Source organism: Odontesthes bonariensis, chromosome 10, assembly GCF_027942865.1.
Source record: "Odontesthes bonariensis isolate fOdoBon6 chromosome 10, fOdoBon6.hap1, whole genome shotgun sequence".
In the NCBI taxonomy this organism is placed as follows: domain Eukaryota; kingdom Metazoa; phylum Chordata; class Actinopteri; order Atheriniformes; family Atherinopsidae; genus Odontesthes; species Odontesthes bonariensis.
This window is the reverse complement of record NC_134515.1, coordinates 29,042,287-29,068,713: the sequence shown is the minus strand read 5'-3', so window position 1 is coordinate 29,068,713 and position 26,427 is coordinate 29,042,287. Positions and strand designations below refer to the sequence as shown.

Genomic DNA, 26,427 nt, shown 5'->3' with positions numbered 1-26,427 from the left:
CTGCCACTTCTTTGTTTGTCCTCCACCTGTCCAGTCTCCTCAGGGACACACTGCACAACATGCTGAGATTTGCTAAGTTTTCACTCAAATTAATTTTTTTAACAATCTTTTTTGGATACTATTTTATGTATGCCAAACTGTGATGTCTTTGGCATTTTTTTAAATTATACAACTAAAAAATGGGAACAAATTTTGTGGCTTTGCAACAAGCTGCTTGTAACAAAGTGCCTAAAATTATAATTCAAAATAGGTCCTTTGCAAAGTTAACTGGTATGTGTAGAAGTAACACTGGTTCATCCCTTGAGTTTAGGGGGCTTGTTTTATTCTTGATCGAATCATGGGTCATCATTGAGTCGCTTCTACAAAAAAATGTAAAAAAAATTGCATACTCCAAAAAATGGTCAGGTACAAGAACTGAATAAAAAATGAGTGAAAAAGCAGTCAGTGTTAAAAGAAAATCCTGTTGAAAGACCTTCAAAAAGCCTGGACAACTATTGATCAGAACCACTTTAAAAGATTACAAAAAACTCTGACTTCATGGAAGCAAAATATAAAGATTATAATGTGTATATATAAAATACACTATTCTCTGTTTAATGGTTAAAATAGCCCTAATATATTATTGTTCTTCAAACAGCGTTATAATTCAAGGTCCAGTGTTATCCCTCTTGAGTTAGTGGGGTTTACCAGCTATGTCTGCAGCAATAGATTTGTGCTGTAACCTTGTGGTAACCTCTCACCCCATCAGAACAGAAGGCACTTACATTTTCTCTCCACCAGTCACTCAGAAGATGATGGTGTTCACAAGTCAATATCTTTGAAGTGTGAGTGGAGCGCGCTCAATTTTGCAAGTTGTTTTTAATAATTTACCTGATGTGCTCCGAGTGTGAGTGGCTGTGGGAGGCGCTGGCTGCTGTCTATAGAGAGCTGTGGGGATATGTATGCAGGGCCATGGTTGCCCTACCTGCCTCCCTGTTCTGATTGTTGTCACACACACAGCACGCCCACGGGTGATGTAATTGGATTCCATGGGTCCCCATTTTACAGTCCATTGCCATGTAATGAAATCAGTTATTTACTTTCATCATAAAATCTGATAAGGGACAACATCTGCTGGGGTAAAGTTTGAGTGAGTACTGCACATGAATGCTGATGAGCGGCATTCTGCAACATCCTGAGCTGCAGCACTGTCTGCATGCAACACTTAGTTGCGAACGCTTCACTCAACACGTGAAACCAAAAGCGAATATTTATTATGTTTAACTTGAGCCCCACTGATTGACATGGAAGCAACAGGAAGGACAATCACTGCATCCCCACACTGAAAAGAGGAGTGTGCAGCACAGTGTCCCTGCTCTGCTCTGCCTGCTGTCTCATTATACTGCTGCTGTGCTGCTGGAGGACACTGAAGGACACAAGCGATTGAATTCAAGTGTTGTATATTCCCTGGAAACCAATCAAGAAAAGCCCCGGAATAATAATCTCTGTCCGCTGTCATGATTCATTTTTATTTTGTTCCGTATTTTTCTCTTGGCTTTTGAGTCACTCAGGAAGGGTAGTTCCAGAATAAAATCAATGTTCCATTAAAATTTAATGACCGGGAAGGGCTTAATAGTGGTGGAACAGATGCCTCCGCTTCTGAGAACGCCGACATCTCAAGAACTCTTATTCAAAGTTGTATTGGTGTTGTCAGGTCCTCTGACCGTTCCCGCTCTGTCGCTGCTGTGAAAAACTAAAGATATTGACATTTTTTTTCAGCCTCAGAGCAGCAAAATTAAAAGTTAGGAAACTTGACACTAAAGCTCACGAAATCCCACAAACATTGACAGAGAAGGCAGCAGCTGATGGCGCGTTATTGTCTAAGTATAATAACCCATTGTGTTAATGTTGACTAAGGGCTACTCTAAACAGATACCAGACTCATTCTTCTTTGAGTGGGAACATCTGCAGGTTATCCGGATGTGTGCATGTTTTCTCAAAGACAAGAATGAAAAACAAAAATCCAGGAAAATCAGATCTATTCAAATCAAATGTGACTATTTTAAAAGAAAAACAAGTGGACGTACAGGTTCCTTGTGCTATTGTTTTTATTAACATTATCATTGCTATTGTTGTCATCATTATTAATTGTAGCAGAACAAGATAAATCAAAACACCCCTCAGCAATCATGGCTTAAGTTTCTTCATACTTAGCTGGAACAGAGAGAGAGAGAAAGATAAAGAGAGAGAAAGAGACAGAATGAGAAAGAAAGTGGAAAATCTTAATCAGTTTTTTTTCTTTCTTTCTTTCTTTGAGGACCATATGGAAGGTTTCAAGCAGCCAACCATATGTTGAAGGCTTTTGTCATGGAAATCATACTTTTTGGCACTTTTTCGCTGCGCAGCCAAGCTGGGCACATAAATAAAAAGAAAGGAAGAACAGAAGAAAATCATAAAGAACACGATCAAATCTTTGAGAATACACAGAGTTGGAAGATTTTGTTTTAACCTAGAACAGATAGCTTCTTAATCAAGACACTCCCTGATTCACATGGCCACCCAGACTGCAGTTGGTACCTGTATTTGTCTTTCTTTTTTTTTTTTAAATAGAAAAAAAGACAACGTGAATAGAAAAAGGGCAATTAAATGTCTACATGCATTGTCATATTATTGCTGTGATGTATTTACAACTATATTTACAAAATCATCAAAGAGGAACAATGTTTCTATACATCTAGATGCAAATGTTTTCCAATCAAATTGTGCCTCCTTGTCTGTAATTAGTTTGTCTCAGGGGAAGATGTTCGATACTGACACTCAGACAGAAGCCTACAATTCTTTTCCAGTTTATGTTTTTTAATGATTTTGGGGCTGCTGTCTGCCTTATTAACACAGCCCCCAGAATTCTGAGACACTCTCACACAATAGAAAATATATAAAAGAATCTGTTGTAAGTAATGATTTCTGCATTTGTTTAATAATACATCAATGTGGCAAACTGTGGTTTCTGCAAGTTAATCAGGAGACAGGTGGTTTGGATGCTCTCATGCAGTGATTCAGCTGTAGCATTAGACAGGATGATGGTGAAACGGGGAGGAGAGGAACGACAAACGGAGCGGAAGCTCCTCTGTGCTCTCCTTTCTCCTCGGTTTGGTGTTTTTTTTGTTTTTCAGGGCGAGCTCAGAGTTACTGCGATGGTGCCATCCATTTGGAATATGCAAATAGCTGACAGTGCATTTGCCTGCTGGTGCTTGACCTTCCCCTTGGAGGTCGCTCACCGACTCAATTACGCTCCCTATCTGCAGTCTGTCTACAAACACCTGTTATCCTCCCACACTCCACCACCCTCCACCAGTCCCACTTCAGCGCATCTCGTCCTCACTGCGTCTGTTTAGAGGCAGTCGGGACAGGATGAGGACGGCTGGTGGGGAGGGGAGGGAGACATATGAAGTGGGAAGTGCATTACCCTGCATTGTTGTATTACAGCAGTCTTGAAAACTTTCGCTTCAAAAGCAGTTCACATGAAGATCATTTCCACTGGTGCTGGTTAGGACAAAACATAACCATCCTTATGTTTTCTCAGGGGAATTCTTCCCTCTGACACCTCAGAGAGCTGTTTCAACTTCTCTAACACATTTGGGATGAGTGACAGATTTAACTGTTTTAAATGTTTAATTATTCCGGTGACCTCATTGAGAATTATTATGTTGTTCTTTAAAACAAAAGACAGTAATAACGATAATGTTGCAGAACAGTAGCCTATTCCGGGGGATTTACCACTTGTATCAGTTTAAGATTTCTTATACGTTTATAGTAACTATTTTATGATGGTTGTTGATGTTTGGCCTCTGCACTTTTAGTTTAAGTAGACATTTTAATTGATATTAGTGAGGTTACATCCACATTAGTGTCAACCATTTCTGAAAATAAGTTATTGCCTGAGATTTAAAGACCAAATAATGGGCCAAAAATGTCCAGTCAGGCGGAGGCAGTGGACTTTTGGGAAACAGCAAGGTAAGCAGTATTTTCGTGTTTTGTTTCCATCGTTTCTTTTTATTGCCCTAAGTTGATCGAAAAAAAAGAACAGCTGTGATTGTTTTACATGTCAATTGCTTTGTCAGTCAAGTTATTGCCACGGAACCAAAAACACTTCTGCATTCATTCATTGGAAGTCTTCTAGCACTGCTACTGTACATTGTTCCTCTTTAAAAACTAAGTCCCATGGACTCTCTACAGTTTTCATGCATATAAACATTTTCTTTGAAGATCAGCAGCATCTTACAAGGTCAATGGATGTTAATTTTTTTTAAATCATAAACCATAAATAAATACATGATAAATAAGTGAGTCTTCAATAAATACACAAAAATAAGGTGAATAAATAAATAAATAGATAAATAAGACAATAAATAAAGTATTTACATGATAAATAGATGGTATGCATCAAAACCATGGTTTGAGCTTTTAGCGACATATAAAACAGACAAATGCAAACACTTCACTTTGTAACTGAGGGTGTGTGAGTCCATACCTTTAATCTGAGGTAATACTGGTGGAGAGGGAGCACCTCAAATACTGGGTGAAGATTGCTTGTTCAGACCGGACGATGCACCATGAAGGCAGCAAAGTTTATGGAAGCCACCATGGTGGAGGAAGAACAACAAGAGTTTTCATTGCTATAGACGAGTCAACCGCACATGGCACTTATTTAATCATTTGGTCTGGCTCTCAATGTTTTTGCCTAAGTGTGTATATCATGGTGAGACTGTGAATTGGATCAGACGGAGTGAGTGACCACCTGTTCAACAGGTCAACATTTTGGAATCACTGCTCTTGCAGAATTGAATTGAATGACTTGTGATCTTTTATAGCTTATTTAAAATGAGCTTTTTTTTTTTAAAGTACCCACAGTTACAAAGATTCATTTGATCAACGAGGGATAATAAGCACAAAAAAATAAATTTAGAAAAATCAAATAGAAAAATAACATCCGTTGAATTGAAACATTGGTGTGGAAAAAAAGGGGTTTGTCTTTTTACCTTTTAAAATGATCTCCCTTTTTTGCAAATACTGTCATAGTTCACATTTTCATAAAAAGTTCATGTTGGCAGTTGCAAAAGAATTCAATTCTTAGCAAATAAAAAGCAGCATAAAAATACAAGAGGTCATTTTGTCTCTAAAAAAACAAAAGAACACTGTTAGTCCTTTTTTATGTTTTTTTTTCTTTTCTCATTCCTATTTCCTATAAAATATCAGGAATCTAAATATTATTACTATTGATATCAATATCATTATAGTCATTGATAAAAATTCACATGCCAGGCCTCATAAATAATTGTGTGTAAGTGTTTGTGGATGTGTGTACGCGGGTGCATTGGTGTGTGTGTGTGTGTTTGTGTATGTGAGTGTGTTTATATGTTCCCACATCTGTGAGAGCACATGTTGCTGAAGTGTGTACAACTATCATCTACAGTCTCTATTTGGGGGAAGGTTGTTTGATTGTATGTTTCTGTGGACGATTAGCTACTGTGCAGGGAAAAAAATCCAGCATCTTTTGAAATTGTCTTTGCCATAATCATTAGAGTTTCTTCACGTAATCTCAGTGAAAATATTGCTTTCTAAAAAAAGGGAGGAAAAAAGGCATGGAGGGCAGAGTGAACAGGGTTATTGGTTGTGAACCTACAACAGGGGTTCAGAATTTAGCTTCTTCCTCGTGGTTAGTTATCTGATCCAGAGTCGTCTTCGTCTGCAGAGCCCTTGAAGCAAGCTGACTCATAGTGCTTGTTCAGGTAGGACTTGAGAGCGAAGGTCTTATTGCAGCGCTTGCATCTGTAGTGCTTGAAGGCAGAGTGTGTTTGCATGTGGGCGCGGAGGTTTGAACGGTCAGCAAAGGCTTTGCCACAATGGGCGCAGGCAAAGGGCTTCTCCCCCGTGTGGGAGCGCATGTGACCTTGCAGCAGCCACGGCCGGCTAAAGGCCTTGCTGCACACCTCGCATTTGTGCTTGAGGTCGTGGGTGAGGATGTGCATTGCCAACGCTGGCATGGACACATACACCTTATTGCAAGTGGGACACTTGCGGGCCATCTTGCTGTCCAGGCTGCGATGCGTCTGCTTGTGTCTGCTGAGGTTGGATGAGGTGGCGTATGTCTTGCCGCACTCATTGCAGGTGTGACGAGCCACACCAGCTCCCCTCTCCTGAGCCCCACCGTTCGCACTGCTGCTTCTTGAGCCTCCCCCACGACTCTCCCCGTCTCCCTTTCGCCTCGAGCGCCCATCAGAGATGAAGAAGGCATCCATGGTGTAACCCTCGGCCAGGGCCTCCGATTCACCAGTGTAGAAGCCGCTCGCTGTCATGCCGGACTGGGGGCTGTCGGGTTGCTTTAGGTCGGGGTCGCAGTACTCTCCTCCGCTGCTCACTTGGGTGTACAGGGGGTCTGACACCGGCGAAGCCAGCTTATGCTCCATTTTTTTCTCCCCCTGGTATACAGATGGCGTGATGTAATCCTGGATGTATCCTGTGTAAGAGACACACGCAAACAGAGTTGGCCAGAGGGACTGAAGCATAAGGATACAGTGTCATGACAATGATTACATACTAAAAATGTTGGATGACTGGCTTTTTAAAAATGGTGAGTTTCAGCACCAGTTTCATTGCATTTTTTTTTACAGAACTCACAGGTTGTAGACACAGTACTTGTGTGAAAGGGAAAAATGGCATAATCAGCTGTGTTTAGGACGGTTACATTTATACAGTGAGGATAAACACTGTAATAATAACTCATCAAAGAAGTCCTCTGCGTAGGAAGATGCAACATAAAGCCTCTGTTGAATAAAGTAGGCTCATTGTGCCAGCATTACAGATAAAACACGCAGAATCATATTTTTGTGGTAAATTTTAACATTGCCCCTATTTCTCCTCATTTTCCAAGGCTTTCATGAATTTGAATGCATCTAATGTATTTTTTTGTAGTAGTTTTAAACACCATGCAGCAACCCCCAAAGCAACGCGAGTGATTTAAGTGTCCCCAAATGTTCAAAGCATGATTTCTGAGAGATATATTTTTGTTGGCATCGCTCTTGTCCTTCCTTTGCCTCTGAAGCAGCTCATTGCCAGAGGAGCTAAAAGGCTTGCTGGCAGCTAAATGGACTCAAACAGACCTCAATAGATGCTGAGAATACCTGAAGCTGAATACATACTCAAGACATTTTGCATCCTGTGTTGGTATTCTGTAGGGACAAATGTAGAATGTGGTAAAATTCCTTTCTTGAGACAAATAGTGCATAACTGCAGAAAAAAAGCCATTCCTAAGCACTGTGTGCAGCAAGCAGTGGAAATTAGGTATTGACTGCTTTTTAATGAAATTCAAAGTTTTGAACTGATCAATATGCTATCATCTGTAAAATAGTGCAGCTGTTTGAGGAGTTGAATGCTGTGGAAGGTAGAAATAATGCGGGGAAAAGATCAAGTATCCGCGACACACAGTAATGGTTTATGGAGCGCAGTTCGCTCGAGGACTGATAATGTGTTGTATAGCATTCCGTGCATTGTATGTGAAGAGGGTCACCTGTCTACAGCAACGAGCACGCTGAAGTGCTTTCAAGAAACAAGCCATTAAGAAATCAGTTTAAGTGCTCTCTCACTACAGCTTCTCCATTTCCAATGGTCTCAGTTCACCCACTTTGTCAAAGACATGACCATGACACACGGGACAGCCAAACATCAGTGCTGTGCACGCTGTATTATGCTGCAATGCATGGCTTCAACAGTTTCAAACTACACAGATGGTGTTCATCTGTGAGAGAGCAACACTTTTAAAATAAAAAAAGGAAGAAAGAAAGAAAAGGCAAAGCATTTATCTTTATGTAATTTAATTCTTTCAGGTACAAATGAATTTACAAATGCTGCTGCTGCAATAAAGAGCAGCTAAATCCACCTGTTTATCAGCCACATTATCAGCTTCCATGAATTTATCTGAAGGGTCTTTGCTCCACACTCAACAATGCACCCTTTATTTTGCAGAGATTTTTACCAACAAAGCCCACAGTGCAGTATCACTACAAGCAGAGGTGTTTACTATGTTTCAATTACCCAAGGTCAGACACGTAGCTCATCATTTAGGACTTGCGCTGTATCAGCCTTTACAGCTCATAGACTCATTTCTGTAATGCAAAGCAAGCATGTAATTAATGGACCCTCTCAACCAGCCCTCTTTGTTGTTCGACAGACACTCAAGTCAAATGTCTCTACAATGGGAGGAAAGAAAATCTCCCGGCACAGCAGAAGTGCTGATGTTAGGTGTTTTAGCCATGCTGAGAATAATTTTTTTCCTACCTTCTTTTTTGACTCAGCACATAAGGATAATTCTTTTGTTCAAATTAAATGGTTTTTGTCAACATTGATAATGGTACCTTATTATCCCTTTCTTCTTTTTAAGATAATGCTTGTTTTTTTTCACGGTGTTAAACAATAGATTCAAGAACAATAGAATGACAAAATCAAACAAATGGAATATTAATGCTGATAAAAAGGAATAAATCCTGCAACAGGGAGACTAGATGAGATTTAGTACAAGCTAAAAGAGGCTAAAAGGGAAAAATTTATAATTATTATTAGTACTAAAATTCTTGAGTCATAAACAATATTTATTTTTTTGTAGTGTTGCACATCTGCTCTTTATCTTTGTCAACAACAACAAAAATAGTTAAATCCCCTAATCCTGGTCTTTTAAATTTCACCCGTTAAGGACACATTTGAATAACAGGTGGTTATCATCAACAACATTTTGCTCTTGGACCGCCTCTTGCACTGTGAAAACGTCTTAAGAAATCACAACAAAGGCTCACATATGGCCCTCTAAACGTGGCCACAAAATGGAAGCGACAAGCTTAAAGCAGATTGCGAAAGTGAAGCTCTGACGGGAGCTTAGTGTGGCCGGTCAGAGTGTTTGACCACAGTGCAGATATGTGCCTTTCTTTCTGTTTACTGTACAACCTCGACCACGTGATCAGCCTCGTTGCTGCCCCAAGCATTTTTGTCTCCTTATTTTCCATCCCTTCACCATCCCTTCAGCCCAGCTCCCCACCTCCCTCCTGGCTTAACTGTACAGCATGTTGATGTCTCTTGTGGCGGCAATAGGCCTGCATTGCTGAAACTCTAACCCCTGCTAGTTTTCAAATGCCCGGAAGGAAGAGAAAGATGTAGTGGAGCGATGGGGGTGGGGAGACTGTGTGCATGCTCCATTTGGATGGGAAGAGGGGGGCAAGGGAGGATCGGACCATGATGGGAACTCAAGGACAATAACAGCTAAGGACGAATGTATCATCTGATACTCATCTCTCATATTCATGAATTTTTTAGTCCACAGGATGACCAGATATTGTCAGCCTGTGCGTGTTTAGCCACCACAGGGTTGCTGCAGTCATACAAATACGTAACTGGAGCTTCTCTTGATTAGACACACGTTTTGTTCCCTATTTACATAAACTAATCCGTAGCTGTGACCTGAATTGTGTCTGTCCTTCACTGGAGTCAAAAAACAAAAGTCTGGGAGCACAGGGATGGGGGTGGGGTGCCTCTGGAGAGGATTATTTTGGATGTTCGTGCAAAAAAAAAAAAAAAAAATTCAGCTGGCTGCACGTAACATGTCACTTTAATTTACACACTGCGAGGATGTTACTCGCTGACGAAAGAAAAATCTCACCTGACATTAAAAAAAAAAGCTTAAAAAAAAAAAAAGAGGGCACCATCTGTGTGGAAATGTCAGGCATGCTGAAATCAGCACCGGAGCTGTTTACAGGCACAAGTGTTAGCACATCTTTAACTGTAGCGGCTTAGACTGGAGGCATGTTAACTCACCATTTTCACTGAGACGAACCCCAAGACTGGTCACCGAGTCTGTGATGGAGCGTGCAAAAGTGAACGAGTCATCCAGGTGGTGATGATGGTTGGTGGTCCCATTGGACGAAGAGAAATCATCAAGCTTGATCTTCTTCACTAAAAATGAGCGGGGCATGTTTCAATGGATGAAAACACAGGGCTAAGAAAAACGCATGAGAGATAATAAAAGACCCTCTGAGGAAGCACACAAGCAGGGCTGGCTTGACGGTAATCCTTGTGGTTAGTATGGTCAAAAACATAAGACAAGAAAGAAAATGGAAACCAGTGGTGAACAAGGCTGACGGCAATGCTGTGTGATACTCTCTGGTTCCCCCAGCTTCCCCCGGAAAAATAAAAAAATAAAAAAATAAAAGCGATCCTTGTTCAGCACTGGATAGCTCCTGTGATGCAGCAGGCTTAAGGGACCAGTGAGGAAGAGAAGAGATGGAGACAGACAGAGAGAGAGAGGAGGGAGAGAGAGACTGTCAGACTAGCTGAGATCAGCAATCACGCCAGCCTTTATATGGGGCACAGGCAGTGGAAGATCAGGTGGTGCTGCGAAATGGAGCTGCTTAGCTTTAATCCATCAAATGTCCCCGGGGACACACATCAAATTACTACTGAACCGTCTGTGCATTCGCACACAGACAGAGGAGAAAGAACACAGCCAGACCCCCACTGCCCCCCCTGCTGCTCCCCCTCCTCCTCTCTTCCCCTCCTTCTTTCACCCCGCTTATGCTCCGTGCTCAGAGGAGGAGTAAAAGAGATGGGCAGACAATGGAGATGTGGATGAGAGCACACTCGGTGTCCTGTCCCCCATTGTCTTCAGATGAAGTGGCACAGTTTATGTTTGTCTTGTACAGGCCCTGCCTCCCTTAAGTCATCTCTGTTACCTCAAACAGCCTCAGATCTTTCCTTCCCGTGAAAACTCTGCACTGTACTCACATGCTGTGAGGAAACATACAGTAAAGGTAAGGTTATCATAGCATCTGGGAGTACTGGACATTTATTCAAGCTGCACTGGATTCCAGCACTGTTGACAAGCCAGCTACAGGGAAGTACGAGTGCAGCGCGGCTCAGCTTGTCTGTCTCCCTCCCCATTACCGCTGCACAGATGTGTGTCCTGCCATGCATGGCAGTGAATTATCTGATTAATTAATTACATCTTTTTTGATTAGGGTGAAATCCAGAATTAGATCCATGCTTACTAAATTGGCCACATATCTCTGGGTAGATTTGTATTTGTGTAAATTCATTAACCACTGTATGATTTTTTTATACTACATTATACACAATTTTTCATGAAAGCTTTCATGAAAGCGGAAAAATAGAATGTGGTGATGTCAAATGAAACTGAATTGATTCACCTGTTTGATTCACTATCAACAGGAAGCATTTGTGTCACATGCCTTGTCTGACTATCTTATATTATTAATAATTAACATTGTATTATATTGTATTGTATTGTAACATTAAAGGAAAAATTGATGCCTTTGTTTCTCTTATCTCATCAGCGCAGTGCATTACTACTCTGCATCTGTGTTGGAGGGGTAGTGGTAATCATGATAGGAACACCTTTGGACGATGCTTATTATTATATAACAGTAATTTTTGTAATGTGGGATAATGCTTGCAATTAGTTTGTCAAATATTTCTCTCATTGGTTGCAGAAAGTTTGAAATATTTCAAAAGATTTTCAGAACACCAACCTGATATCTTTCGATTGTTTGTTTGGTGCTTGGTGAATCTCTCAACATTTTTAGAAGCTTTTATGCCATAGTCACTTATTCTGTGAGATTTTATACAACTTGAAACCCCTTGGATATTTATTCCAGTTAATCACTTTAGTACACATCATGTCCAACCTTAGGAGAACATCTTCCCAGGAAGAAATGCATTCACACATGCACAAGACAACTTGTAAAAATATGAATAGGTCTTTTGAATGATTTCTGATTTTTTTTTTCCGTGTGAATGTGGTTATAGGTGTTGTAGATGTTCTCCAACATGCCCTCTTACCCGTGTCGCTCTAAATCATCCTTGCCACCAACAGTGACCCTGCAGCTCCGACACGGCAGGAGTTGAGAGTTGTTAAATCAGAGCGGTGAGGATTTATCACACGTATGTGATTGTACATTACAGGACAAGTTGACGTTTTTGTCACCGAGCCAAGCGACAAGTGATGCAGAGGCAAGGACAAGATAGGTCATGGGAACAGTTTGAGTTTGAACAGTCTTTTTTTTCTTTTCATTTTCAAGCAAAATATCCTGTTTTTAGTAAATTATCTTCTCTACGAGAACGATATCTTGTAGTGAAATATCTCACACAAGATAATCGGTTCTGACTTTTCAGTCACTTAATTGCACCTATTTTCATTGATAGTAAAACATTGTTGTAGATCATGTTTTGTTCTGGAATAAAGAAGAAAAATGCTTGTTGCTGCTTACTTACTCTTCAGATTTTATTCCGCACAGCAGTGAGGCTAAATGAACAATGAACCCTCCTTGGCTCATATTGACCTTTTCCAGCAGCTTCTCAAACCTGTGGGCTGTCTCTTCTTGAACTACAGTTCACCTTTTCCAGAAGCTCTCATTATTCACTCCTTTGTATGATGCAGCAGAACACATCCACTTTACCTCTTTAAAGTAAATACGGCAAACGGTCTTATAAGTTCACCGAGTTCTGTGGAAGTACTTAGGTGTTAATAGTAGGAGTGGACAGACTTTGGCAAAGGCTAACCATTTTCTTATTATTTTAATTTGCTGATTATATTTTCTGTTGTTCCATTCTTTTACATGAGAAACTGTGAAATCAAATCCCCAGCAGGACTTCAAGGTGACCAAAAAAGTTTAGTTTTTTCATATAGATATTGAACTTCTCATATATGTAAAAACACCAGAAAAATCTGAAATTGTTGGACAGTTTTGCTTGAGAAAATGACTTAAAGTTGCCAGAAATGTTGAGCTGTTCCTACATCAAACACTGTTTCTATTCATCACTGTTTCTTCGCTTTATCAACTGAACAGCAATATTCAGGTCATGCTACAGCATCTCATTAGGGTAAAATATCCAACTCCATTCCAATTCAGGACTTTTCTTCTTCTAAACAATTCCTGTTTTTGATTTTACTTGTAAAGTTAGGGTCTCTCTCTTGATGTATTGCATGACCCGTCTCCTCAGCTTCAGATTTAGTCTCCTGCCCTGGCGTATCAGTTTTAAGAATTTATTTTCCCCTCAAAAATGATAAAGGATCAACCCCCTGAGGAAGCAAAGAAGCCGCTAAACATGATGCTCCCCTCACCATGCGTTGTTGGGATGAATTTTCGGTTTTAGTGTGCAAAGCCTCTTCCATCTAAACAAGATATTTCCTTTTAGATGTTGTGTAACATCCAGTTGATCTTTTGCAAACTCAAGATAACCAGCATATTTCTTTTTTTCCATCTTTTTAATTGCAGTGGATTCCTTTGCAGTGTTTCATTTTATTTTCACCATTATTAATCAGTGCTTTTCTAACAGTGCACACATGAACAAAGATACGAGCAGGTTGTAGCGATTTCTGGACTTTTTCAGAAATGCATGTTCTTGGTTTGATCTTTGGAGGCTTCCCATACATACATTGACTTTAAACCATACATTGGCCCCAGCATTATGAAATGGACACTTTTAGATAGGATGCTGATAAAACACATAAGGGATCATAAAATAGAGTCGTTACTGTCAATAAAAACTGAAAATGAAGAAGCACTCATTGTAACACTGTTGCTGCACTGATACTAGAGAAGTGGTCTAGAATATTGATTTCTGCTATCTCAACCAGCTGTTGGCATAATGGTAGTAATCACCTGTAATAGGAAAAGCATCAGCCAGCATATTTACACCAACACCATCATAGATATTCTATGTAATCTGTTTCTAATTGACAGCAACATGTTCTGCTAATCAATTATTACAGTGTTTTAATGTGTTTGAATTTAGCGTGCAACAAGTCAGCTACAGGTTAAAGATGACTTGAAGAAAATGTGCTTGAAACATCATTCAGTTTACTAGTATCTAGCAGCTGGCTGCTTTTTCTGTTTGTTTCCAAGTTGCCTTGCTCCTCACTCTCTTCTAAATGCCGGACTTCTGGTCAACTTATAGCCCTCAGTCTTCCAGTGACATGTGGTCACAGCCTCGGGATGTTACCATAACAACTAACCTCATTTGGGCTGGAGGAATAGTTTTTACTCCACTGCGTTGGAGCAGGACGTAAAAAACCCGCTCTAATGAGAACAAGGGAAGCTCCAAGACAATCAGCCTCATTAACATCCTGTATCACCCTCCAGGGCGGTAGAGATGACCTGGCTGACCAAAGAAATTAAATCACTCCAGTTGATTTGCTGCCTCACCTATGAGACACCACTTACATTTACCCCAACTACAGGTCTGTTAACTATTTACAGAAACCGAATTCTGTTTAATAATTAAACTTTCAACTAATTAAGACACTAGAATTACCCAACAGAAAAATAATTTTCACTTCGATTCAAATGCTTAAAACCTGATGCTTAAATGTTTTATACGAGGCACTGCTTATATAAAGACACCCTGAGCTCATTGGGCTGGAGGAAAAGAAGCTAAAAGGCCATTAAGTGCATTCATCTATAATTCACCTTACTCTTGCTTACAGGGTCGCCTCTGTGAGTCTTTTTTTAAGCTGTTACAGTGGGAGACTATTTTTTGACTATGTTTGGAATGACAAGAGACGCTAATGATTAAAAATATTAGAATAAATTATGACTTGGTTTTAGAAGCAACAAGTATTTTATTTTATCTATTTTTATATAGGTCATTGAAAATATTTTTTGTGTTATTTTGTGACTGCCATCATTCATGAATTGGCGCAAAAAATATTCTTACACAGACATTGAGAAGACAGTGTAGAAGTGAAGAAGGTCATGAAATCAGTATTAAACGTTGTACTTATAGTCTAACATGAAGTCTGAAAGGACCTTAACTGCCATTCCAGTCATACTGTATTTAATGCTGTTTGGCAGATAGTTCACTGTATCACTCATGCCCTATTTGGCTTGTGTCTGCCTGTTGTCCTGTATGAATCTCGGAGCGTGTGTGCATTTGTTGTCCACAGGCAACTGTTCAGTAAATAGGGCAATTAAGTGTGAAAAGCAGAAAGGAGCTAGCATGTTTCTATCTCTTTGGTGGGGGAGATAATTTATGCTAATAACATCTCTACTGCTCAAGCTGCCCAAAAATGATAGCAGACCCTTTTGGCTTCAGAAGAATCTTTTCATCCTCTTGGAAAAAAAAGTGGTTTCTCAACACCTTGCAAATAAGACAGCTGTGTGGCAGTGAATGGATCTCTCTCCCTCTCTCCCTGCCTTTCATCTCCAGATGATAATCTTTTCTCCTTCACTGTCTTGTATGGTGCATGTTTGTTCTTCATTTAGCCTGTGGAATACTTGAAGCCTAGTTCCCCCTCTGTCTCCTTGCTGCACTCTGTAATAGAATCACACCCTGCACACAATTTATCATTATGCTTCCTTAAAAAAACATCATAGGAAGCCACAGCATGTGTGAATGTATTACTGTAAATAGTATCCTACGCATGAGTGATGCTCCTTAATAACATTTAAACTCAAGCTCCGTGTGCTGCTCATATGGCATAAATTCCTCTATCATACTGAGGGGCACAGAGACATTGGGTGGCTGTGGAGTGCAGGGGCCATACTGGCAGTTCAATAAATAATCCCAGTGAAAGTGAGAGCAATAAACCATATGAAATCTCGACCAGCTGCCCACAATGATCCTCAGTGAAGAGCTCCTATGGCATCGACTGAGAGAAAATGTGTCCACTTTTTCTTTTTTTAGGCAGTAGTAGAAAGAAGAATTAATCAAAATGTTTGTTACAGTTATAAAGATTTTGGACACTTTTGGAAAAATATGCTTTCTTACTGAGAGATGATATGCCTCCATGTAGGCCCGGGCAATATGGTAAAAATTATCACAATATTATTTCCACCATTGATCGATCACGATATAGAGTTTGTTAATGCTGTCAGTTTCAAAAGTATACTATTAATTACTGCAATATAAAACAAATATACTTAAACTATAGTTAAATAGAGTTTATTAATCAAAACTCTCAACTGTGCATACATACTTATAAACAATACAAATTGTCTCCCCTTGTAATTAAACTAAAAACTAGAAATGTATAACCAAAATCTGTAACCATAGCCATTAATTCCACATAAAAGTGTGGATCACAACACTCTTGTACATTAAAATTGTGTCTTTTGCTATGAAATATAAAACTATTGTTGTAATTTCTTAGCTTTGTTTTGAATGCCCTTGGATTTGGAGTTGCCGACTTTCATCCTGGAAACTACGAAACGCTCCAGTGTGTGATGAAGACCATGGCTCGAAGATGCCAACAGAACCACATCATCTGCAAAAAGTGGAGCTGCAACGCTGAGGTTCCCAAACTTGACACCCTCCTCTCCCAGACTACATCTTGAAGATCCTGTCCATGAACACCACAAACAAGATCGGTGACAAGTGGTGGCATTGGCAGCGACATGCAGAGTAAACAAACTCCACTTTGTACCAGAGATGCAGAAACAGATCTTACTTTGGTTGTATAGGGACCCATTGCAACATGCAGAATTCAAACAAAGACGCATATCTGGTTGAGTTGCAACAGTAGAACACATGTCTTTACGATGTGTCTTCAAGCTCAGACCAAAAAAAATAATGTTTTAACAGACATTGTTATTTTTCAGTTTGTTAGCTCATAAAAACTTTTGGTCATAGAATCCATGTTGTTCTTCACTGTCACAGCCTACTAAGATTCAGCCGGTATCATCCTTGTACAGTCTGCGCACATAAAAAATTATGTTGTACATTGTCACAATGTGCAGGTTACAATCATACAATGTGCAGCTGCCTTAAGTGGTTGTTTGTTATTTGTTGTTCTCTCTCTTGTCAGCCCACTCTTATTCTCTTATTCCCAGGAAATTCAATACTACTGTTTTGTTAAAGTTGGTTTTATTTCTAACGTTTCCCATTGACATCTATCTTGTGAATCAGTGGGCATGGCAATATTTAAAACCTGGAGCAAATGGCAAAAAAGAGTCAATAAGGCAAAATATTTGGAGAGCCCATGATGAGCAACTTTGGGTTGACTGGGATCAGGCTCTGAAACTTAGAAAGAAAGGAGAGAAGCTGACCATACTGGTCATTGGCAAGAGCTTTTTTATGAATTGCCTCCCAACAAAAGAAGTAGAGGGATCTGAACCTATCTCTGGAGCCAAAGCCATTGAGGTATTCCAATAACTTTTCACTGGCATGGGTACTGGGATGGATGATTCGCTAAATACTAGGATTGAGAGCAAAGTTCGCAAGTCAGGCCTGCTCTTTGCTTGTGTTGGACTTCATTAAATGTTGTATCATGACATCATTTATGTACATTATTTTCATAAATATGATTTCACGTCGTAGCATTGGTGAGGAAGGAAACAGACATAGGTATCAGGAGATTATGTCTCTTCTTTTTGCAGATGATGTTGTCCTTTATGGAGCTATTGTAGGAGGGCATCCAACACTCACTTGAGCTCTTTGCACTCAAGTGTAATACGGCTGGAATGCAAATCGGCACCTCTGAATATGTGCTCATTATTTTGCATAAGGGAAGCTATGTTCGCTTAATATTAAGTGAGATGGTCTATCTCAGGTGGGGGAGTATCTCGTGGTCTGGTTGTTAGTGATGGAAAAAATTGATATACTGGAGGGGAACAGTTAAAGGTAGGGTAGGAGATCCTGGATTTTGAGTCCAGCGAAGCTGCATTTTGAAAATACACAGGTAAAAAGTCCCAACCCTTTTCTTCACTTTCCCCGAAGGCACGCCTCTAGAGTACATGAACGCGCACGAGCACGAAGGTGCACGAGCGCTGTTCTGACAGCAAGCATCGATCGTTGCCGTATTTAGTATTTAGTATTTAGTATTTAGTTTATGCTAACTATACGTTTAATAATGCTAGGTGCTAGCCAAGCTGGCTCTAGTTTAGCTTCCTGCCAAGCTTCTGGACGCGTAATTCGTTCACGGAGCAGGGTACGCGCACAGGGGGGGGGGGGGGAGGGGGAGGGGGAGGGGGAGGGAGGAGCAGATTGCAGTTTTATAGACGGCATCAGATTCTAATCATTGTAAACGGTCCGTTCACAATGATTGGATACTGTTTTTCCTAGATTGTACGTTCTAGAGGCCACTAAAACTTTTCATATTTGTGTCAAAACTTTTAATTAATTGGTTGCAATGGGGGTGTGAAGAGTATTTCAAGCAATATGTAAAAAAATGTTCCAGAAAAAGATCCCCTTCCCCGCCTTTAACCGCTTTTGAAGTTTATGGTGAACAGCCACGGGGTAGTCTGGTGCTTTACCCTGGACATTTGATGAGATTGTATCTTCATATATCATTCCGACCAAAGACATTATATACGTAGAAGCCTCATGGCGTGCTGGAACGTAACAGCGTCGCCGCCATATTGGGTGGGTCTCCTCACTCTAGGCTAGCACCAGAATCAATTGGAGTCGACGGAGAGTGAGCAGCTATGTTCGTATTTAGTGCAGTTTACGGTTGCAATAACCGGCACAGTATTAATACAAAACCACGTGAAATCACCTTTCACAAGTAAGATTAAACAATAATTTTGGTTATATTACGATATATAATATTATATCATGGGTGAGATTGTCAGGCTTAGAGATGATGCTTGTGTCATTTGTGGTGTCTGTATTTCACAAAGTAAGGCTGCACCAAATCGCAAAATTAACTACCCTGGAGTTACAAAGTACCAGCATATGCGAGAAGCTGTGCAAAACAGTTATTTTTCAAGGGTTTCAGCTCCCCAGCCCCAGTTGCAAGCCCAACAGTGATGACCTGGAATAATAACGCTTACTCTCTAGGCCTTTGAAAAAAATGCACTGAGCTGGTACAGTATATATGTGCAATATTATATTACATATAGCCTACTGCGTCAATGTTTACTTCCACCATATTTATAATTCCACTTTTTTTTAGAACTGTATATATCTTTTTCTAATATATTTTAAACTGTTTTTACAACTCAACACTTTATTCATTTTTTTTTTTATTCATGACACTTTATTTTATTCATTGTTGCTTTTTGTCTGTTTTTCTTGAGTGCCAACAAAATTTTGTTTTAGGAATACAATGATAAATAAAAAAATCCTTGAATCCTATATGGGAGCTTGTATATCTATGTCTTACAGAAGGGTCGTGTGTGTGTGTGTGTGTGTGTGTGTGTGCGTGTGTGTGTGTGTGTGTGTGTGTGAGAGAGAGAACTACATTCAAATGAACAATCAAACTTGTTTCTTTATTAAATATAAAATTTATATTTAAATTCATTCATACAGTTATCAATATGCCATAGCCTACCATATGTCTTTGTTAAAGAGCATAATACAAAGTGATTCAGAATGAAAGCACGTATTTTTAATGTGTGACAGCGTCCTCATAACTAAATCCCTGCCATTTGTAACAAACCAAACCGTGTGAAAATCCGGTAAAAATTCGGGGAGTTATGATCATTGTAGTTGGGGATATACACCTTCCTCAGTCGAAATAAATGCAATGTGGGGCATTGGAGACCCATCCAAGATGGCGGCCGCACTGACACGTCAGCTCCAATAGGCAGCGTCAGTCTATGAGGCGTCTACGTATATTATTCCGACACACAATTGTTTCTGCTATAGACCCCTGTGGTGCGGGGCATATAACATTTGATGGCTTTTTTTTTTCTTTACATTACTTTTACTTTTATACTTTAAGTAGTTTTGAAGCCTGTACTTTTATACTTCTACTTGAGTAAAAAGCTTGAGTTGATACTTCTACAGAAGTCTTTTTAAACCAAACAAGTATCTATACTTCTACTTGGGTAATGAATGTGAATACTTTTGACACATCTGTTTACAACCCCAATTGAAAAGTTGTGAGACTGTGTAAAATGCAAATAAAAAGACAATGTGATGATTTGCAAATCTCATAAACCAATATTTTACTCACAATAAAACACAGAAAGTACATGCAAAATGTTGAAAGTGAAACATTTCACAATTAAAAATTATTATCTCATGTTACATTTGATGGCAGCAGCAAATCTAAAAAAAGTTGGTTTGACGTCGAAAGGCCAGAAACAATAAGTGGTTATGAAAAAAAAAGAAAACAGTTGGCGGAAAATGTTGCAACTAATTCAGCTGATTGGCAACAGGTAGATAGACAAAAAGAGCACTTAAAAAGGCTAAGTCTCTCAGAACTAAAGATATAAAGAGGTTCAGCAATCTGCAAAAAAATTGCATTTGGCTCATCATGAAACGCAAAATACAGTAAAGAAGACCCAGGTCTGCTGAGCAGCTCGAATCCCATATGAGACAAGAATGGAGCAACATTCAGCAACTGGTCTACTCAGTTCACAGACATTTACAGACTGACATTAAAAGAAGAGAGGATGCTACACAACGGTAAACATAGTCTTATCTCAAACTCAAGGTGAACCCGTATTTTTCATGAAACAGTAATAATAATGTCTCACTTTAAACATTTGATATATTTTGTATGTAAAATTTATTGTAAAATATTCATTTGGGCCTGTGTTATATGCATAGCGGAGGCTGCACAGCGACTGGCCACAAATCCAACCAATTCTGATCATTTATACAACTATCAAATGCAAATTAATCGGCCTTTACAATAAATCCGTCGTCCTGTTTAATTTAGTACACAGTGTCTAATTTTGTTTGAACTCAAACTTGAAAAATTGTGCACTCACAACTAGGGATGTCCCGATCAGGTTTTTTTGCCCCCGAGTCCGAGTCCAAGTCCGAGTCATTTGATTTTGAGTATCTGCCAATACCGAGTCCCGATCCGATACTTCTACAGTACATTAAAAAAATGAAGAACGGCGAAGAAACAGATACAGGATGTCTAAGCTGTTATTTTTTCCCATTTGTTTTGAAATATTATCGTTCTGATAAAAAAAAAAGAGAATAAATATACATATATAGATAATCTATATATCTGATCCCTGATCGGGATGAAACGTCCGATTCCGATCGAGTCTGAAACAACGTGATCGGCCCCGATTTCCGATTGAGACATCCCTATTCACAACAGTTGAAACTTTGGCTGAAATTATCCTGCCAGCTGCTGAATGTTGTGAATAAGATATACCCGGTAGAAGTGGAAAGCGTTTTACACTCAACTTTTTTAGTGTTATGAGTACATCAGCCAGATATTAACAGTCATGCTTACATTATGAACGACTTCTGTACTTGTAATTGCAAGTGTAAGTATGGAAATATGCGATTAAGACACAAAGATGTTATGGATTTTCTTACCTTGCTGTTGGTAGTAGATTAATATATCTATTCCAGTGGACATTCACGTCATATGATATCGGTGCTAGAAAGCATGTTAGCGTATTCTCAACTGTATGGAAGCAGAACAGTTCTGTTTTAACTCAAATGTTTTCTTTTTATAGAGATAACTAACCTAACCATTGTCAGCCGAAAATGTTTTTACAGAAGCATTCAAGCATTTTCCCACGAAAGCAATTTAAATTTTAATGCTGTAATTAAACCTTAACTATAATAGTCATTATCACACCTTGCTGTGATTTATCGAGAAATAATTGTTCAGATAATCTTAGTCTAAATTAATTGGGTTAATTAATCACTACAGTGTCCTCGCCCTCCCTAACTAAAATAAAGGCATTGTAGGTCTTTTCACATTATGTTCCATCACAAAGGTCAGAGCGCTGGGTAATAGACTGTCGTTTTCAATTTGTACTTCCACACAAAGGAAGAGCAAATGCATTAGTGTGATGATATCAGCCAGTTTAAAATTAGACAACAAATGGTCAGATTTGCATGCATGCAGCAAGGACGGAGCAGCCCTGCAGAAACACTTGTATGTTGTGTTCAGCAGCAGCAAGTCTGGGAAACAATTGCATGTCAGTTACTAATTCTCTTTTTGAAGATTCTCTACACCTGTTTAAAGCCACACACCAGTTCCTGGCACCACAGTGCAAAAAAAGAAAGAAATAAAAGAAATGTGCTACAAAACAAATTTCCCACTAGGCAACACTGAGACTTTTTCCTCTTATGTGTTTTTTCCTACTAGTGCGTGTCAGGGAGAGAGGTGAGATCAATTTCCACAGGATTAGGCTGGCCAGGGAAAATGATTGCTTTTTCTAATACTTAGTAACAATTTTTCAATTTCCTGTGGTCTTTGTTACTCTCAACATTTTTGCAAATGAGCAAAACAGAGGCAAGCAGCGTTGCTGCTCTGCGAACTTCACCTTGGGACCAGGCATCATTTGCATATATATTGAGAGCATACGTTTTTGGTTTATAATAGTCACCATTCTGGGGTGGGGGCGGGGAACTGGGGGCGGCTGGCAGGCATTCTGTCACCTGTTATGAGGCCCTTGTCCGTGAACATCCCTGTGAGACAAAAGCAGGCGATAATTACGGTGCTGGGACTAAACTGGTGTTGCTCTCTACCCTCACACATTGTTTTAAATCTGAGGAGGGAAAAAAGTGAAACAAAGACGGCTTCAGGGTACCTTTTTGTTTCTAAACTCCCAGAGCTTCTCAGAGGCTGCAAAATTCACAGAGAATGAAATGAATCTATCGGCACAGCACGGATTCAGTTGTGATTACAGTTGGAGCCTGGCAGTAACAAATCCACACGTTCCACTCTTTGCACTTTCAGAGGGGCTAAGTACATTCAGGCAGAATCAGAAGAGATGCACTGCAGATGGTCACATGACAAATGGCTTTATTGCCCCGTTATGGAGATTTGAATCATAATTGAGTGTCTCTACAGTGATGTGTGCAGTTGGTATGACTCACAGTGAGTCTTTTGCTAGAGGTCGGATCAGCTCTGTTGCTTCTGCCTCAGTCTTTTTCCACGCATTTAGATTTTCATGTCAAATCACTTTAAAGTAGCCTCTGTATTTTTTGGCTGTTTTTGAATATTTGCTCAAGATTTTAACCTAATAAAGATTATGATCAAATTCAACAGTGAAAATAAAACAGAATGGTAAATCCTGCTCAACAGAAACAAACACATCCACCATATTGTGAGATCTACCTTTATTATTTCAGTTTAACTTGATATGTGAAGTTGTGTGAAGAGTAATGTGAGCATCCACGTTTGTACACTGAGGCATGTGCACCACGCATCACTGCTTTTGTGTGTGTTGAGCACATTTCAAAGGGCATGCTTTTGTGCAGGCACAGATGATGCAGCTGGCAGAAGCATGACTATTGCTGGAAGCACGTCCGTGTTGGCACACTTACAGAAAGCCCTGGCTCCTGGGTCACACTTTATATAGGCTTCATAAAGGCTGCCTGCCCGTCTGCTGTCTGGCCCGTCCATAACGGCTGCGGTGCGCGGACCGAAGAGACAATTTGCGTTTAAAGATATCTTCAGTCTAGAGCTGAAATTATTACAATTAGTGAATTGACAGAAAAAGATTTTATTTGAACCAATTCCCATTTTTGGAAGTAAAAAGTGCTGCATGTTAATTATGACGGGGTTTTTTGGTTTTATTTATCATCTTTGGTGTTTGGATACAATTGTTCACCATGAGACTTCCAAGACGTTCATTCAGAATTTAGAAAAATGCTACTGCAGACTATGAAAGGGTTTCGATTTAAGGATACAAGATTAGTCTGTTTCATACGCAGGTTTCATGTTTATCCCTTGTCATCGGTGAGGTCTAAAAGTATTCTTGCTGAAGAAGCCAAGCAGTCTAAGAAATGTAGAAAACAAGATCTGGAAATGAAATGTTCTTACTCCAAACTGCAGCTGGTTGCCGTCTCAAGTCAATCTCTTCAAAGAATTTGTGTAATTTTGAGCAGGATCAATCATATTCCCCACGTAAAAATAGCTCCATTTATTCTGTAATTGCTTGATAAATTAACCAGCACAGACACCTGTCAAAACAGCAGACAATCCCTGTAAATCCACCTCCCAACAGGCTCATCTTGATGGACTAAGTTGGTAATGACAACTCTCCAAGTCTGTCCCCTCAGGCTGAAGGATGAGAGCACCATGGAGTTCTCTTCTCCTCTATCCGTCCCTATTAGGATAATGCATCAAATAGACATTTTAATTTGAAGTTCATTTTCTCCTCAAGGCTCTGTAAATGTCTGCAAGCAAGCATTCTGGAAGAGATAACCTTTCATTGCGTGATCTTTTTGTTTTGGTGTCCTAATGAAATGTTCATTTATCATTTACAACATTTTGGCCTTGTATAAGAGTGTAAATGCTGATATTTTGGAAGATCGTTTTGAGATGAAGTGCTTATGGAAACAAAAAGTAAATTGTACGCATGTATACAGCGCCACCTCCTTCTTGACACGAGACAAAAAGCGCCAGTGACTCATTGATTTCCACAAACAAACTAAACTGCCGGGAGTCGTACACGCCAGTATGACTGAGGAAAACTCATCACTCAGCAGTTATATTGTTGTGCACCCAGCAACCTCTTTTTAAACGTAGTTTGTGTGGCGATAATGTGCGTGAAATGAGCACCGAGGCCTGCCAGCGGTGCCTGAGCCCTCACAGGGCCTGACACCTGCCTGCGCTCAGCTGTTCATGGCACGCTTGACCGCATGTGGCTAATAAACAGACCTGTCCTTATCGCTGGAACTCCATTAACGGGGGTCGCAGTCACCTGAATCCCTCGCTGGGGCGACATCAAATTACAAGGCAAATGTAATGGGTTTTGCTATATTGCCACATAGTGAGATAGTGAATTACACCAAAGGCCTGATGTTATTACATGTCCCCAGGATGCTGGCTCTCTGTTTTATGATGACTACAGTGAAAACCAGGTCAGTGCTCAAATTGTCATGGTCTTTGCCTCCATTGCTCCAGTTCTATCTATCATGTCCATTCAAAGAAGGAACAAAGGCATGCAGCAGGTCATTCAGTTTACTTGTCAGCCAGTGTGAGTACCTCAGACAAGTGTTTCAGTCCACAAACTGACATGAATCTTCGTTGTTTGGTGGATGAGGTCACGATTTGTTGAAAACAATATAAAAGCAAAATGACTTAGTAGGGCGCCATACAGTGAGATTCATAGAATGTAGAGGTGCTCTTTGGCATTAAAAAAAATCTAATGGCAGGAAATGAAAGAGAGAAAACCGACTTGCTTTCTTTCCAAAGGGTAGATTCAGAAAGGAGGCTGTGGTTGCCAAGTTGTAGTTACGAATTTCACCTTCTTGGTTTGCCTCTGGCCCACCAACCCTGTGTGCATGCACTGCAGATGTAGCCAGTACAGAGATACATTTTGCAGCCCCCCCCCACCAAGGCTAAAAGCTGCATCAGCATTCAAAACAGTTAAACTAACCTAATGACAATGTCATTAATGAAAAATCACACTTCCTACAGTTTGCTCAGCGTCAGCCTGACTGATTCCTACAGAGCCCATTAGTGGGCATAGAGGGAAAAACATGTTATTTTGAGTCCCTGTTGTACAACACAGAGCACACAAGATACATTTTGTTAGCTCATTTTGGTTTCTTTTGCATGTTTTAGTAATGGTAAAATGGTAAAAGTAGGTGGTAAAAGTGGGTGTCTATATATTGGTCTTTTTTAATGCCAGAAAAACAATGTCAGCTGTGAAGGCAGCACTTTATCCAAGCACCTCATTAAAAAAGAGATCCCACTTCTGAATGTTGACTGCCGCTCACAGCATGCTTGCAACTTGTACAGAGATGACAGCGCAGCATTCATCAACATTGAGTTCTGGGCAGTTTTTCTGCATTTCCTACGACAATTTGCATCTGAGATATTAAACGATGCACGAAGTTCAAATCGGGATAGAAAAAATGCAGCCAGAACCGTATCACTATTTTCTTGGTTACCAGTGGGACAATTTCTTGACACGACACAAGCTCCCCGGAAACTATGATTTGTGGATTTGTGGAGCATATTCATAGTGTTACCTTTTTACCATGCATTTAAATTTCTCAAACATAATAGATAAGATAAACAATAAATAATCTAATAGCAATGATAAATCTATTGCTCTCCGGCCTTGTGATGCACACCACAATTTACTTATTATTATTCATATTCTTAATATTCTTACTCAGTGCTTAATGTGTAATTTAAGTGGGGTCGCTTTTCCAGTGGGTCCGGTGTCAAAACAGTAAATGTCTCTTTTCTTGGCCATTTGACAAAAAAACAATTAATAGTGCCTCATCTTGGTAGCAGACTGGCACAAATTAAATTACTAAATTGTCAATTAAATGTAGCTAATATGAAGTTTTATAAATTCGGACATTTGCATTCTCACATGCAGCTCTTCTAGCAACCTGATCTCATGACAGAAGATGACGTAGCTGCTGTATGTTTGTCCACAGCCTTAAACACACAAGTTTCAAACATTGTAGAATGACCCAATGGTGGTATGAAATAATCTGCAAAAGTGAGAGATTGCCAGTTTGAGACCTCTTTTTCCCACAGTCCTTTTCACA

General features: G+C 39.8%; 1 protein-coding gene across 1 annotated transcript; it reads right to left on the bottom strand.

Annotated features, from left to right (window-relative positions):
* Positions 1-2,069: 2,069 nt before the first annotated feature.
* scrt2 (scratch family zinc finger 2) lies at positions 2,070-10,322 on the bottom strand. The gene is made up of 2 exons (XM_075475176.1): positions 9,838-10,322; positions 2,070-6,496 (listed from the first exon to the last, which is right to left on the bottom strand). Exons 1-2 carry the CDS (start codon positions 9,992-9,994, stop codon positions 5,697-5,699), a joined length of 957 nt encoding a protein of 318 aa, XP_075331291.1. The 5' UTR covers positions 9,995-10,322; the 3' UTR covers positions 2,070-5,696.
* Positions 10,323-26,427: the final 16,105 nt, after the last annotated feature.